The sequence below is a fragment of the Staurois parvus genome, unplaced genomic scaffold (genome assembly GCF_062004578.1).
Source record: "Staurois parvus isolate SC_StPar_1 unplaced genomic scaffold, SC_StPar_1.0 ptg000439l, whole genome shotgun sequence".
Taxonomy (NCBI): Eukaryota; Metazoa; Chordata; class Amphibia; order Anura; family Ranidae; genus Staurois; species Staurois parvus.
In genome coordinates this window covers 3,316,838-3,332,124 of record NW_028318235.1, presented here as the reverse complement: position 1 = coordinate 3,332,124, position 15,287 = coordinate 3,316,838, and the positions used below count along the sequence as shown (strand labels likewise).

The window sequence follows — 15,287 nt, the reverse complement described above, 5'->3', positions numbered from 1 at the left end:
CTGGTGATTATACCAAATTATGCAGGGAAATAACATCAGCAAAGGATGCCAAAATAATGGGTTGGGCACCTACATGGTAGATGAAGTTCAAAATTAAGAAGTGTAAGTTTGTGCACTTGTGTGGCAAAAATACACATGCAAACTACACATTAGGAGGGGCTCTCCTTGGAGAATACAGTTGCAAGAAAAAGTATGTGAACCCCTTGGGATTACATGGAGTTTTGCATGAATTGGGCATAAAATGTGCTCTGAACGTCATCTAAGTCACAACAATAGAAGAACACAGTCTGCTGAACATAATACTACACAAACATTAGATGTTGCCATGGTTTAATTGCACATAACATGTAAATATTCACAGTGCAGGGAGGAAAAAGTATGTGAGGCCCTAGCTTAATAACTTCTCCCAGAGCTAATTGGAGCCAGGAGTGAGCCAACCTTGACTCCAATCAGTGTGATGATATTGGATGTGTTGCTGACAGCTGTCCTGCCCTTAAAAAACACACACCTGTTTTGGGTTTACTGGTTTCAAGAAGCACTGTCTGATGTGAACCATGCCTCGCAGAAAAGAGCTCTCAGAAGACCTACGATCAAGAATTGTTGACTTGCATGAAGCTGGAAAGGGTTACAAAAGTATCTCCAAAAGCCTTGATGTTTATGTGTCCACGGTAAGACAGACTGTCTACAAATGGAGAAAGTTTAGCACTGTTGCTACTCTCCCTAGGCATGGTCGTCGTGTAAAAATGACTGCAAGAGCACAGCGCAGAATGCTGCATGAGGTTCAGAAGAATCCCAGAGTGTCAGCTAAAGACCTACAGAAATCTCTGGCACATGCTAACATTTTTGTTGACACATCTACAATAAGGAAAACATTAAACAAGAATGGAGTACATGGGAGGACACTATGGAGGAAGCCATTGCTGTCCAAAAAGAATATTGCAGCACGTTTAAAGTTTGCAAAAGAGCACCTGGATGTTCCACAGCACTACTGGCAAAATATACTGTGGACAGATGAAACCAAGATTGAGTTGTTTGGGAAGAACACACAACACTATGTGTGGAGAAAAAAAGGCACAGCACACCAATATCAAAACCTCATCCCCACTGTAAAACATGGCGGAGGGACCATCATGGTTTGGGGCTGCTTTGCTGCCTCAGGGCCTGGACGGATTGTTGTCATTGATGGGAAAATTAATTCCAGAGTTTATCAAGACATTTTGCAGGAAAACGTACGACCATCCCAAGAATATTGTTACACTGAAACAGTTTTGTAAAGAGGAGTGGTCCAAAATTACTCCAGATCATTGTGCAGGTCTGATCTGCAACTACAGGAAACGTTTGGTTGAGGTTATTGCTGCCAAAGGAGGGTCAACCAGTTATTAAGTCCAAAGGTTCACATACTTTATCCTCCCTGCACTGTGAATGTTTACATGTTATGTGCAATTAAACCATGGCAACATCTAATGTTTGTGTAGTATTATGTTCGGCAGACTGTGTTCTTCTATTGTTGTGACTTAGATGATGTTCAGAGCACATTTTATGCCCAATTCATGCAAAACTCCACGTAATCCCAAGGGGTTTACATACTTTTTCTTGCAACTGTAGGCAAACTCTGCTGTAGGTAAATAGTCCACCCAGTCATCCTTAAGATAACTGACAAAACACTGAAGGTACTGTTCCAAAGTTTGATTGGTCCTCTCTGTCTGACCATTAGACTGTGGATGAAAAGCAGAGGACAGGTTAACTGTTACCCCTAAAGCTGAACAAAAGCTTTTCCAAAATTTTGAACTGTACTCCTCTGTCAGATACCACATCATCAGGAATTCCATGTAAACATCTCGAACCATCAACTCCGCAGTTTGTTCAGCAGAAGCTACCCCCTAACAGGTATGAAATGAGCCATTTTAGTAAGGCGGTCGACGACTACCAAGATAGTAGTCATTTCTTTTGAGGGAGGTAGTTCGACTACAAAGTCCATAGAAATTGACCTCCAAGGTCTTGATGGAACAGAAAGTGGCTGAAGCAACCCTAAAGGAGAAGCTCGAGGTGTCTTATGACGTGCGCACGTCAGACAAGAGGCCACGTAGCGTTTGATATCCTTCTTATAACTAGGCCACCAGAAGGAACGTGACAGAAGGTCATCTGTTTTTGAAATCCCAAAATGTCCTGCCAGTTTGGAGTCATGAACTAATTTGAGGACTTCCACCCGAGCAGACTCAGGTACATAGAGACGATGTGCTAGAGTCCAAAAGCCTTTCTTGTACTCAAGGTTTATGTCCCTAGGAGGATCACTGAGAAGTTGGTCATTCTCATTCCCCTCTTTGAGAAGACTCAAGAATGTCTTTGCACTTGTGGCCCCTAGGAAGTTCTTTTGAGTTAGGATTGAACACTTGGAGTTGCCCTCCTGGGGAGGCTCAGACAGCATCCTTGATAAGGCATCGGCCTTACCATTACTCGATCCAGGTCGATATGATATAATAAAATTGAATCTGGAAAAGAATAAAGACCAGCATGCTTGTCTAGAAGACAATCTCTTGGCCGAGTGAATGAATTCCAAATTTTTATGGTCAGTGAGAACAGTTACAGGATGATTAGTCCCTTCTAGCAGATGCCTCCATTCAGAAAAGGCTTCCTTAATTGCCAGTAGCTCTTTATTCCCAATGTCGTAATTTCTTTCGGCTGAGGACATCAAACGAGAAAAGTAGGCAAAAGGATGAAGCTGCATTTTTTCATCACTTCGCTGAGACAGGATAGCTCCCACGGCAGAATTGGAAGTATCCACTTCCACTATAAAGGGTAGTTCAGGATCAGGATGTACCAAAATTGGTGCAGAAGTGAAAAGAGCTTTCAGCTTTTCAAACGCAGCCTGTGCCTCAGGGGTCCACACGAATGGTACCCCTTTCTTTGTCAGCTGTGTGATTGGAGCTATCACTTTAGAAAAGTTTCTTATAAATTTTCTGTAGAAGTTGGCAAACCCGACGAAACGTTGAATTTCCTTAACATTTCCAGGGACTGACCAATCTACCACTGCTTTGATCTTCTCGGGATCCATGCTCACTCCCTCTGGAGAAATGATACAGCCTAAGAACTGGATCTGGGTTTTTTCAAACTCACATTTCTCCAATTTAATGTAAAGTCTATTCTTCCTTAATCTTTCAAAGACAGTGCAAACATGTTTGCGGTGCTCCTCCCAATTATTGGAAAAGATAAGGATATCATCCAGATAGGCAATTACAAATTGGTCCAACAGATCACGAAAAACATCATTGATGAAATGCTGAAACGTTGCAGGGGCATTGCAAAGTCCAAACGGCATCACCAAGGATTGAAAATGCCCATACCTGGTTCTGAAAGTGGTTTTCCATTCGTCTCCTTGACAAATGCGGACAAGGTTATATGCCCCTCGTAAATCAAGCTTTGTAAAGATCTTGGTAGAACAAAGTCTTTCCAACATTTCAGAGATCAAGGGTAATGGATAGCGGTTTTTAATAGTGATTTTATTCATGTCTCTGTAGTCAATGCATGGACGCAAGGTAAAGTCTTTCTTTTCAACAAACAACAGGGCTGCTCCTGCAGGAGATGTTGAGTGTCTAATAAAGCCCTTCTCTAAATTCTCATCGATCCACACCCTGAGTGCTTTTAATTAAGGTTCCAACAGATTGAAAAGGCGGCCAAAAGGTATTTCTGCTCCGGGGAGCAGCTCAATGCGGCAATCATATGGGCGATGAGGGGGTAATTGATTGGCATTTTTCTTGTCACAGACATCCCGGAACTCATGGTAATGCGGGGGCAAATTGTCATATGACTGGATAGCCACTATATCACTTTGCGATTCCTTGGCCGGTGATGAACTTGGTCGGCAAAGTTTTTTGCAATATTTTTTACAGTGGGGGGACGAAAAATCTATAGGCCGTGCTCCCCAGTTGATGGAAGGATTGTGAGTGGAGAACCATGGAATGCCCAGGATGATGGGAAACTTGGGTGACGTAATCAGCTGAAAGCTGATGGTCTCACAATGGTCAGCCTCAAACAACAGTACCAGGGGAACCATTTTATGGGTAACAGGTCCTGAAGATAAGGGTGACCCATCAACTGTCTCCATTTCAATAGGGGTAAATGTATTTCTTGCTTGAATAATATTGTTGTGGGCAAACTCTATAGCCATAAAGTTCCCCCCCAGCCCCGGAGTCCAGGATAGCTGAGCAGGAGATTTCACAGCCCTCAGATACAAGTTTAATGGGGATGACAAAATGAGAGGGTAGTGAGTTCACTTTATTTTCTTCAGGAATCAGTGGGGAGACAGACTGGCTTATAGAGTTTATTTGTTCAGGCACAATCACATCAGTCACAGCAATTGTTCTTCTAACTTTGTTAGGACAATTAATTGCATAATGACCAGAATCCCCACAATATAGACATAAATTCTCTGAACATCTTAAACGTCCTAAATGGAAATTGATCTCTTGATAGCATCAACCTGCATAGGCTCAGGAGTGTTAGAACCCAGAGAGACTCTTGAATCCTGCTGTACAAATAGACTAGCAGAGAGATGCATGCCCCTATTACCTCCAAACATTTCCAGCCTCTCCTTCCTCTTTTCTGTAAGTCTTTGATCGACTCGGATACACAATTGGATGAATTCCTCAAGATCATTAGGAATATCTACTCTGGCAAGGTCATCCTTTACCTGTTCAGAAAGCCCTTGGCGGGACTGGCTTTTTTGTGCTGCAGGGTTCCAAGTGGTATCTGCGATCCAACCTCTGAATTCGGCTGTGTATTCAGCGACCGAGCGTCTACCCTGCCGCAGACTATGCAACTTTGCTTCGGCAGTAGCACAACAGTTGGTATAATCAAAAACCTGATTCATCGCGGTCAAAAAGGTATCAAGATTATTCAGAGTGCCATGGTCTTGCTCTATATAAGGGGAGGCCCAAGCTAGAGCTTCCCCAGTCAGAAGCCCAATAATAAACATTACCTTCTTTTTCTCTGAAGGAAACGCAGCAGGATACATTTGGAAATATATACGACATTGATTAAGGAAACCCCTGTAGTGGCGGCGGTCCCCATTAAACTTAGATGGTTGGGGCTGGGGCATATGTGAGCTAGTATCATCTCGGTTCAGCAGATGTCTCTGCAGAGTCTGAATCTCTCCCTGTTGCCTATCCACTATGCTTTCTAGTTTGGCAACTTTTTCTTGATGGGTAACCCCAAATTCCTGCAGCTCAGCAATTTTCTGCCTAAGAGGAGCCACAACGCTTGCCATAGCAGCCTCCATGTTTGGGCCAGATTATTCTGTCACGGTCTGGGTCAGGTTCAGAGACCAGTTGCTATAGCAGTGTTAAGGCTTACCTGAAACCAGCAGGATAGGTACACAGGCAGGTCACCATGGGAAAGGACGCAGGCTCACCTGAGGTGCGGGGTCTAAGCACCAACTGGTTTTCACCAAAGCTTGTCTTGTGGGGCACTGACTACTGGAGCCACTGAATTAATCTTTTATTCAGACGATACTACTTTATAACATCTGATAAATATTTACGAAGCAGCCCAGGTGCATATTAGGTAAGTACACTAAAAAAAATATACTTTTTGCCAGTACCCCATTGTATGTCTTGAAATACCTCTAAGGGTTTTTTTATGGTTTAAATGACAAACAAGCACATAGTTAAATGTGTTTGTCTAAGTTGTGTGTTTTTTTAATTATTATTTAATTGTCATTCTGAACTTAACAATGTAGGAGTAGTGAATTTGTCTTAAGTACACCACTCCACTGGGTGAAAAACCATGCTAGAGGAATCCTGGTGTTTGCTAGATGAGACATATTGGTCATTGTGGAGCTTGCAGCTTCCAGACATGTAAATTATACTGTGAATACTGGCAATGCTTGAGCTTAGTACATTAAATAAGAATAGAATGTATGTGTTTGTATGTCTATATGGTGTTCTCTGAATATGTTAATCAAACTATCAGATAGAAAAGAATTATATAACTAAATGTAAATGTATAGAATCTGAGTGCATGTGAATTGTGTTCGTACATAGATATGCGGTACCCCAGCTAAACCGTTCAGTAGGAAAGCTTATGTTGGATTCTCCCTTCCCTTCCTTCAATCTATCTATGTAACTTGCTACATATTTAAATATATATGTTACAACAAGCTTTTATTACATGAAAAGCAATACGTATGTTTTTTACGCAAAGCTAGAATTCTATTTGCATCCTCATGCAGATTTACTTTAATCTACACCTTTCTCTCCCTAGCTGAAGTCACTAGAAACAGCTGCCAACATTGCGAGAGAGCTTTCAGAACATACAAGAGGCCACCTGAATGCTGGGGACATCACATATTCTGTTCGTGCCATGGACCAACTGGTGGATTTACTCGATGTTCAGCTGAGAAACTTGACTCCAGGTGGAAAAGACAGTGCAGCACGAAGTTTAAATAAGGTATTTGTTTTTTTTAATTTGGTGTTTACAAATTATGTGACTTTCCACAGACATGACTATTTTACTATTATACAGTGTAAATATCAAGGACATTGCTAGGATTGGGATGCCTTTGGGTGCAGTAAAGAGAGAAAAGCGGCAGTGATGCCTTGGCGAACTCTGCACTTGGCCACATTCCGCTGAACAGTGGATGAGGCTTAAAGGGGAGGGTCTTAAAACCAAAGTATACTCACTGTATGTGCTGCACAAATATACCAGAGTATATGTACTCACAAAGTATGCCTTTATTATTGAGCCACAAGTGAGAGTCACTTAAAACTCAGGTAAAGGGTTATTTTGAATAAATTTAACTCTTCCTTTAAATTTTGTGGTGACATTTTGTCTGAACCCACCTTAAAGGATTTAAACAGCTGCATCCTGCTGGGGATACATTAGCATATGTCCTCCCCGAATCTTTGTGCGGCTGGGGGCTCTAAATCTTGGTTGACGCTGACACTGACGCTTCAGTACAATCAGTGTGTTTCCCAATCATGTGATTACTATGCATATTGACGATTACCCATTGAGCTGGAACACGATACTCTACCTCTCTTTAGGGACTTTTTTTGTGCCTCCTTAATGATATGCCTAGGTCACTGTGGTGGCATTGTCGAACTGGATCCTTACTGGGTAGCTCCAGAGGTTGGCTGTTCACTGCAATTAAAAGAGTCATATCTGAGCATTCACAAAAAAAAAATTCCAGCACTCCATCAAGTCTGTCTCAAAGGTTGGTGTCAAACATTTCAGGGACACAAAAGCACCCTTTATCAAAGTGACAACAACTGCATATGCAGAGTATCATACATACTGTATATGAAAGCAAACGCAGCAATAAATCAATCAAAACAGAGGACAGATTGGTAGCACCCACCAAAGTTTACTCAGACTCCCTCCACTCTTTGCTAGGTACCACAAAAGGCAGCATAACTCACCACTTTTATGTGCCACTCCATATGCCTAAAGCAAGCTGCACTGGTTTGGGAGCTGTGTTGGCATATACATTCTGGAGGAGATTTACTAAAACTGGAGCACTCAGAATCTGGTGCAATTGTGGATGGTAGCCAATCAGCTTCTAACTTCAGCTTGTTCAAGTAAAGTGATTCTAAAGTTTAATGTTTTAAAAATAACAAGCATGTACTACTTACCTGCAATGTGCAGTGGTTTAGCACAAAACATCCTCGATCCTCTTCTTCTTGGGTCCCCCATTGGCACTGGTGGTTCCACCCTGTTGACCAGTGCACCCAATAGCAAGCTGTTTGCTATGGGGCACTGTTGCATGCTCACTCCCGAGCCCCACTCTATACATCCATGAGACACATAGAGCCACAGCTCAGCCCTGCCCCCACTTTCTCCTCATTGGCTGTGATTGACAGCAATGGGAGCCAATGGAGTGATCGCCCTCACTCCATGGACTGCTCCAGCCCTCAGTGCAGGCAACAAGGATAGGAACAAGTGAGCTGCACCTTCTCCTTATGCCTCACCCAGTCATGCTGCACAGGTAAGAAAGAAATCCCTGAACTTTCACACTGCTATAGATGATTATGTAGAGGTGCATGAGTCCCTAGCAGATCTCCCCACCTCTGACAATGCTGTTTCAGAGCATATTTGAAAGCAGATGTTCTTCTTTACAGAAAGGGATATAGAAGGATATCTATATATCCAACTCTCATATTCAAACACAGGTGGATTACTTGGGAGACCGCACTGATACATAGAGAGTGGCAACTTACTGATTTTATTGATGCATACAGTGAATTGATAGATGCACATCATGAGCATACAACCGAGCTGCAATGCATCCAATCCAAACTTGCTGATCTTGAAGATCGTTCCCGCCGGAACTGTCAGTGCCACACCAGGATTTTACATCTTACCTGCAGCAGTTTTTTAAAGCTCTGATCCCATCTCTATCTGAAGGAGATTTGACTATTGACAAAGCACATCCTTAAACCCGCACAAATCCCAGAAGATAAGCCGCGAGATTTTCTTGCCTGTATTCACTTCTTTGAAGCAAACGAAAAGATCCTGATGACAGCCAAAAATATGCCCACCTTCGCGGAGCCTTATGCACAACTTGGAATTTCAGCAGCCACTGCACAAAAAAAGAGGGAGCTAGCGCCTATCACTAAAATTCTACAGCAACATAGCATTCCGTGTAAGTGGCGATTCCCCACCAAATTCTTCATTACGTATCAGGGCAAAACACAACCATACTCCACCTGAAACAAGGGCTGAAACAACTTCAAAACTGGGGCCTAACCTCTTCTCCAGATGCCGGCCCATCCTCTCAAGGACCACCAAGCTCTATCATCGAAGACTGGCACACAGTTACTAGCAAATGATTGCAGTTAGGGCCACTACTTCACACCCTTCTCATATGGCCTTCATTTCATAAACAATTTCCCTCTCTGTTAGGCTGTTTTTTTACTCAGTGTTTTATCAGATGCTACTTGTTGTTTGGCTCAGCTGTCTGTAGCCGTAACCCACTCCCCCCACCCCCCGCCACATTAAAGTGTGCTATGCATAAACCTCCAATCTCCAATTTACTTTACAAAATGGGTAGGGTCTCTTACCTTGCCTACATTTTGCAATCTACTCAAATTTGCATATTTTATCAACTACCATGTCAATTAAACTTGTATATTTAAATGCCAAAGAGCTTAACAGGCCCTATAAAAGATCTCTACTCTGAAAAGAGGCCTTATCTATTAAATGCAACATTCTTTGTGTCCAAACCCACTTCTCAACTCCACGATGCAGCCACCAGAAATTTCCTTACACCTTTCTAGCCCGTGCAGATTCTAAGAAAAGAGGCATTATGATAGCCGTTAAGGATTCAGTCGCCTTTCAACTCCACACTGTAGACACTGACCCTAATGGCTGCTTCTTGATTCTATCTGCCTCCCTAAATAACTTCTCATTAACCATAGTAAATTTATATGCCCCAAACACTCCTAAACCGAAGTTTTACAACTCCTTAATGTGTAAACTATAACCCTACAAATCCAAACCTATATTCATTTGTGGAGACTTTAATGAAGTCATAGACCCAGCCCTCAACTCTACTAACCCCACTCAGAAATCCTCTCCAATCTTAAACTCCTTTATAACCTTGGAAGAACTTTATGATGTGTGGCGATGTGCCCATGACAGTGATAGAGACTTCACCTATTACTCTCCCATGCATAAGGTGCACTCCAGAATTGATTTTTTTCTTGTAGACAAACATACGCTACAGAAAGTCACTAAAACCAACATTGGTGTGATTACATGGTCCGATCACTCCCTTATTTCCATCGATCTACTCCTTAGTAACCAAATTTACAAGCAGCAGATCGAAAAGGAAATAATATTTTTCTTCCAAACCAATGCTGATTCAGTTACTGGCCCGACCATTAAACTTTCGGCCCATGAAAAAAAGCGATGTATGCAACAGCTATCTAACATTATTGCCCAGATTAAAGCTTTAGAGGCTTGTAACAAAGCACATTGAGATGCCCTTCTAGCATACAAAATTTTCTCCCTTTGTACCCAGCTCAGTTCCCTCATGCAAAAAGGATACAATTTCTCCATTAAACATCTTCAGCTAAATTCATACATCTTAGGTAACACACCAGGAGCTTTCTTAGCCAAACAATTAAAAAAACAGGCAGCAACATCAAAAATTCCCTTTCTTTTGACCACTTAGGACGTGAACTTGTTAAATCCTCAGACATAGCTGAGCAATTTCGCAACTACTACTCTGCATTATAGAATTTGAAAAAAATTTACTTCCACTCCCCCCCAATCCCGCTGATATTACAACCTTCTTAAATGTGGTTCACCTCCCCCACTTTAAATCTCGAGAAACTCTGGGATCTCTCTGCTCCATTTATTGAAGAAGTCAGGAAAGTCATAAGTCAGTTTCCTCTACATAAATCCCCAGGTCCAGATGGGTTTTCAAACGAATATTATAAAACCTTCATGACTCATTTTAACTTCCTGTCTTACCGACTCTTTAAACCACATTGCGGATCAAAGATCCTGCCCAACTGAATTCCTAGAATCAGTTATAATAGCCAGCCCCAAACCAGGAAAATCCATGGACTCCCCAGCTAACTTCCATCCAATTTCTTTACTAAACACAGATACGAAATTATTCACCAAACTGATTGCTAACCGCCTAGCCTAATTAACTCCAATGCTGGTCCACCCTGATCAGGTTGTTTTCGTATACGGTCATCAAACCTCCGATAGCACTATAAGATTTGTTAACCTAATACAATAGGCAGAATAGCATAAAATACCTTCATTGCTAATTTCATTAGATGCAGAAAAAGCCTTTGACTGGATTTATTGGAGATATACAGTATATAAAAAATAAATACATCAAAAAAGGTGCATGTGCCTTTAAGTGAAGTATCCCTGTTGTGAAAAGAAAGCCCAAATGTGAACAGTGAAAAAGGTTTAAACAACAGTTCAAGTAAATGTCCCAGCAAACAAAATGTGTAGATTAATAGGTACGACAATTGGTAGCAATAGTGGTGTCAACCCCCTATTGCAATCCTGTGCCGTCGGTGCTCCTATTTCCAGCCACGTCGTCTGAGTGCACACACAGAGAAAGTGGACTCATCAAAATGATGACTTTCTAAATTATGAATGGTCATGTATAGCATATGCAAATATTTGAATGATCCTACCCTCCAACCGTGTTCTTAGGATTGCTGGGCTCTGCCGCTTCATAATGCCATGAATGCATAAACATGAAGAAAAAAAACAGGCCCGCAATCATGTAAAACATTATGGTTAAAGATTTATTGTACATACATTGCACTCACATATTCCTGGATTCAAAGTGCTTTACAAACAATTCCGCTAGCATCAGCATAGATCGGGACACTCCGTGTATGACATCTTCAGGGGAATGTGTGGAAAGCACTTTGCAATTTTTCTGCACCCTAGTTCCTATGTTTTAATGCATAGTTGAGTTGCCATTGAAAATGTTTGGAACATCCTACCTGCTGAGTTTCTTCAAAATCAAAAAATTATGCCATTTTGAAGGCAAAGGCTGGTCACCCCGAATATTGATTTGATTTGGATTTCTTCTCTGTTCATTTACTTTCTATTTTCTTAGTCAATAAAAATAAACTATGAACACTTCCATTTCTGAAAACATGCTTACTTTAGAGCTTTTTTCCATACCTGCCCAAGACTGTACTGTGTATCTTGTGCTGAGTGGGACCTCATGTTTCAGCTCTGTTGATGGTCCACATTCCAGGAGTGCACAAACTGGATGGCAGACATTTTAACAAAAACTTGATGCAAGAGCAACCAGATATTAATCCCATGGTATCTCCCCATAATCGGAAAGCTCACAGGTACATAGCCCAGTCCAGGGATCCTCTTGTGCATGCAGCCTGTTATGGACCAGCCGGCGGTAGCCTCTAGCGCTCCACAGACCGCGATTCCCCAAGGTGTGGAATCTAAGCCCCGACCTGCTTTTTCACCAGGGCACCTGATGGTGGGGATGGACTTGGAGCAGGCCGAAGCCAGGTCGCGGCCCCTGGGTGCAACCAGTTGTGGTAGAAGCAGTTGCCGGTGGTATATAGCAAGTGAGAGCCTGATGTGAGGAGGCAGAGTGAGTGAAGTCAGACAGGCCAGGTCGGTAACGGTGGAGGCAGGACGGTACAAGCGGCAGGCAGAAGGATAAACAGGTCACAGGCCAGGTTTGGTAACGGGAGATCAAACATGCAGGATTAGGCAGGAGAATGGTCAGACAGGCCAGGGATCAGAGCAGGAGACAGTCAGCGAATCAGGGTCAGGCAGGGTCGGCAACAAGACAATCTCTCAGGAAACACAGGATACAGGTAAAGACCATACGGCAACTTGAGCATAGACATAGCCTGTTTAAACAGGGTGCCCTGCGCCCGCATTGGTGCCAGGCGCGCGTCCGCGATCGTGAGTGTGCATGAGCGACCGCCGTTGCCATTGCGGAAGCCCAGGTCCTAATGCCCGCATGCTAGTGCGCCCTGGCATACCGCGCATGCGCAGACTCGTGCGCCACGGTAAAGCCTGGGGTCCCTGACACAGCCATCACACACTGATTGCCAACTTGGTCCACAGGTCACCATAATAGCATAACTATCCAGGGTCTCTGAAAATACAACTTGATTAGGGCTGTTATCGCCACCATGCTTTGGGTTCCAAAGCACTCATCCTGCAAATCTTTTATTGTACTTGAAAGGCCTTCTTCTTGTGGTGGGCTGTCAGTGGCTTTAACCCTAGGATATTTTCTGTTGCTTGAATTTTAATTTTCCGGCAAGCATTCCTTACCCAGATACTTGCTTTAAGCATAATTAAGGGCCAGATCCTTGGTCTGTCCATTTTGCTCCAATAGGCATTTGCTTTCCATTCCTTAACCACTTGCCTACCGGGCACTTATACCCCCTTCCTTACCAGGCCAATTTTCAGCTTTCAGCACTGCCGCACTTTGATTGACAATTGCGCGGTCATGCAACATTGTACCCATATGAAATTTTGATCATTTTTTCCTCACAAATAGAGCTTTCTTTTGGTGGTATTTACTCCCCGCTGGGCACTTTACTTTTTGCGCTATAAATAAAAAAGTGCAAAAAATTTGAAAAAAAAAAAAGTTTCTTTGTTTCTATTATAAAATTTTTCAAACAGGCATTTTTTCTCCTTCACTGATGTGCGTTGATGAGGCAGCACTGATGGGCACTGATAGGCGGCACTGATAGGCAGCACTAAAGGGCACTGATAGGCAGTACTAATGAGGTGTCACGGATAGGCGGCACTGATAGACATCACTAATGAGGTGTCACGGATAGGCGGTACTAATATGCAGCACTCATAGGCGGCACTGATAGGTGACACTGATGATGGGTACTGATAGACGGCACTGACTGGCATCACTGCTGGGCACTGACTGGCACAACCCCTGGGCACTGACTGGTGGCACTGACTGGCAGCACTGCTGGGCTGCACTGGTGGGTGGCACTGGTGGGCAGCACTGGTGGGTGGGCACAGGTGGGTGGCACTGGTGGGCACAGGTGGGTGGGCACAGGTGGGTGGCACTGCTGGGCAAATGTAGGTGGCACTTCTGGGCACAGGTAGGTGGCACTGCAGAGTGGCACAGGTGGGTGCACTGCTGGGCACAGGTGGGTGCACTGCTGGGCACGGGTGGGCGGAGCTAGTGGGCGCACTGCTGGGCGGAACTTGCGGGTGGCACTGCTGGGCACCGATCATCAGGGCACTGATCATCAGTGCCCTGATGATCGGTGCAGATCCCCGCTCTGACAACTGCCGGTTCTCGGCAGTACTTTCCTCACGATCTGACAGTGTGAGGAAAGTGCAGCCGAGAACCGGCACTTGCATTTCCCTCTGATCAGCGTGTCATTGGACACCGCTGATCAGGTGGTAAAAGGCCGCTGTGATTGGCCTTTTACCACATCACGTGATCAGCTGTGTCCGTAGGACACAGCGATCACGGAGATCGCCGGGTGCGCGCCCCCTGGGGCGCGCAGGAGAGCGCGTTCTGGGAGGACGTCATATGACGTCCACCCAGAACTGGCCGGCCGCGGTGAAGCCGTCATTCGGCTATGCGCGGTCGGCAAGAGGTTAATAATCATCTTTTAAAAGACTAGGTATGTCTTACTGACAGTCATCCTGATATGATCAGGGCAGCCATCAGAAATTTTGGTACCCCTTACACAGCTTTAGGCCTTGAACCACTTGGGCCTAACCACCTACATTCCCCAGGGCCCACCCACTGACTGTCCAACCGAATCCATCCACTGGCCATCCCACCAGGTCCTTCAGTGCACCCACTTTTATTTTAACACTCTTACAACTTAATATATAAAAATGAAAAGTGTATTCCAAGTAATCAGTGCTTTCAAGATTTAAGATGTAAGGAATTATATTCTGGCCACAAAATATGTACCTGTACACACACAGCCCCCAACATGCCTCTTACTAAATACCTCAGAATATCTAGTTTCCAAAAATGGATCATTTGAAAGGTATTTGTGCTGTCCTGGTGTTTTAGGTCATCAAGAAATGAGATAGGCCATCAGTACATCAGGATTGATGAATTTGGAAATATATAGTTTGTAGACACTATAACTTTCACACAAACCAATTTATATACACCTATTTGGATTTTTTTTACCAAAGACATGCAGTAGAATACATTTTGGACTAAATTTCTAAAGAAATGTTATTTTTATGATTATTTATTGGATATGTTTTATAACAGAAAGTAGAAAATATTGTTTTGTTTTGTTTTTTTTTCAATATTTTCGGTCTTTTTTCATTTATATAATAAAAAATAAAAACCCAGTGGTGATCAAATACCACCAAGAGTAATCTCTATTTGTGTGAAAAAATGCTATACATTTCATTAGGGTACAATATTTCATGACTGCACAATTGCCAGGTAAAGTAGTGCAGTGCCGAATAGCACAAGTGGTCTTTTCATGAAGGGTTAAAACTTCCAGAGCTCAAGTGGTTAAAGATGTTTGTATTAGGGTTATAGCGTAGTTCTGTGCAGGAGTGTTAACATTCATGTCATAATATAAAATATTGTGATGATTATCATTATTGCTACTACTGTTTTCTTTTTTTTTTGCTTTGGGGCCCTATGATTTTGAGTTATTTCCCAGGGCAGTTCTATCAGATTTTGTGCACAGGTTAATTGAGCATCTTCACTTTGTTGATATATGGGTAAGGAAACATTAATATAGTTTTTGAAGGTTCAATGAACTTTAAATTGCTACGCAGGTTATAGCTATATTAAACCCGAA

General features: G+C 43.0%; 1 protein-coding gene across 16 annotated transcripts in view; it reads left to right on the top strand.

Moving 5' to 3' along the window:
- Window positions 1–15,287, top strand: part of ADGRL3 (adhesion G protein-coupled receptor L3) — a 1,097,183-nt gene that overhangs the window by 475,519 nt on the left and 606,377 nt on the right. For all 16 annotated transcript variants that reach the window (XM_089687883.1, XM_089687880.1, XM_089687882.1 and 13 more), the window contains exon 9: window positions 6,259–6,444. In XM_089687883.1, coding sequence (XP_089544009.1) covers window positions 6,259–6,444 — 186 coding nt within the window. The remainder of the gene's footprint in view (window positions 1–6,258; window positions 6,445–15,287) is intronic.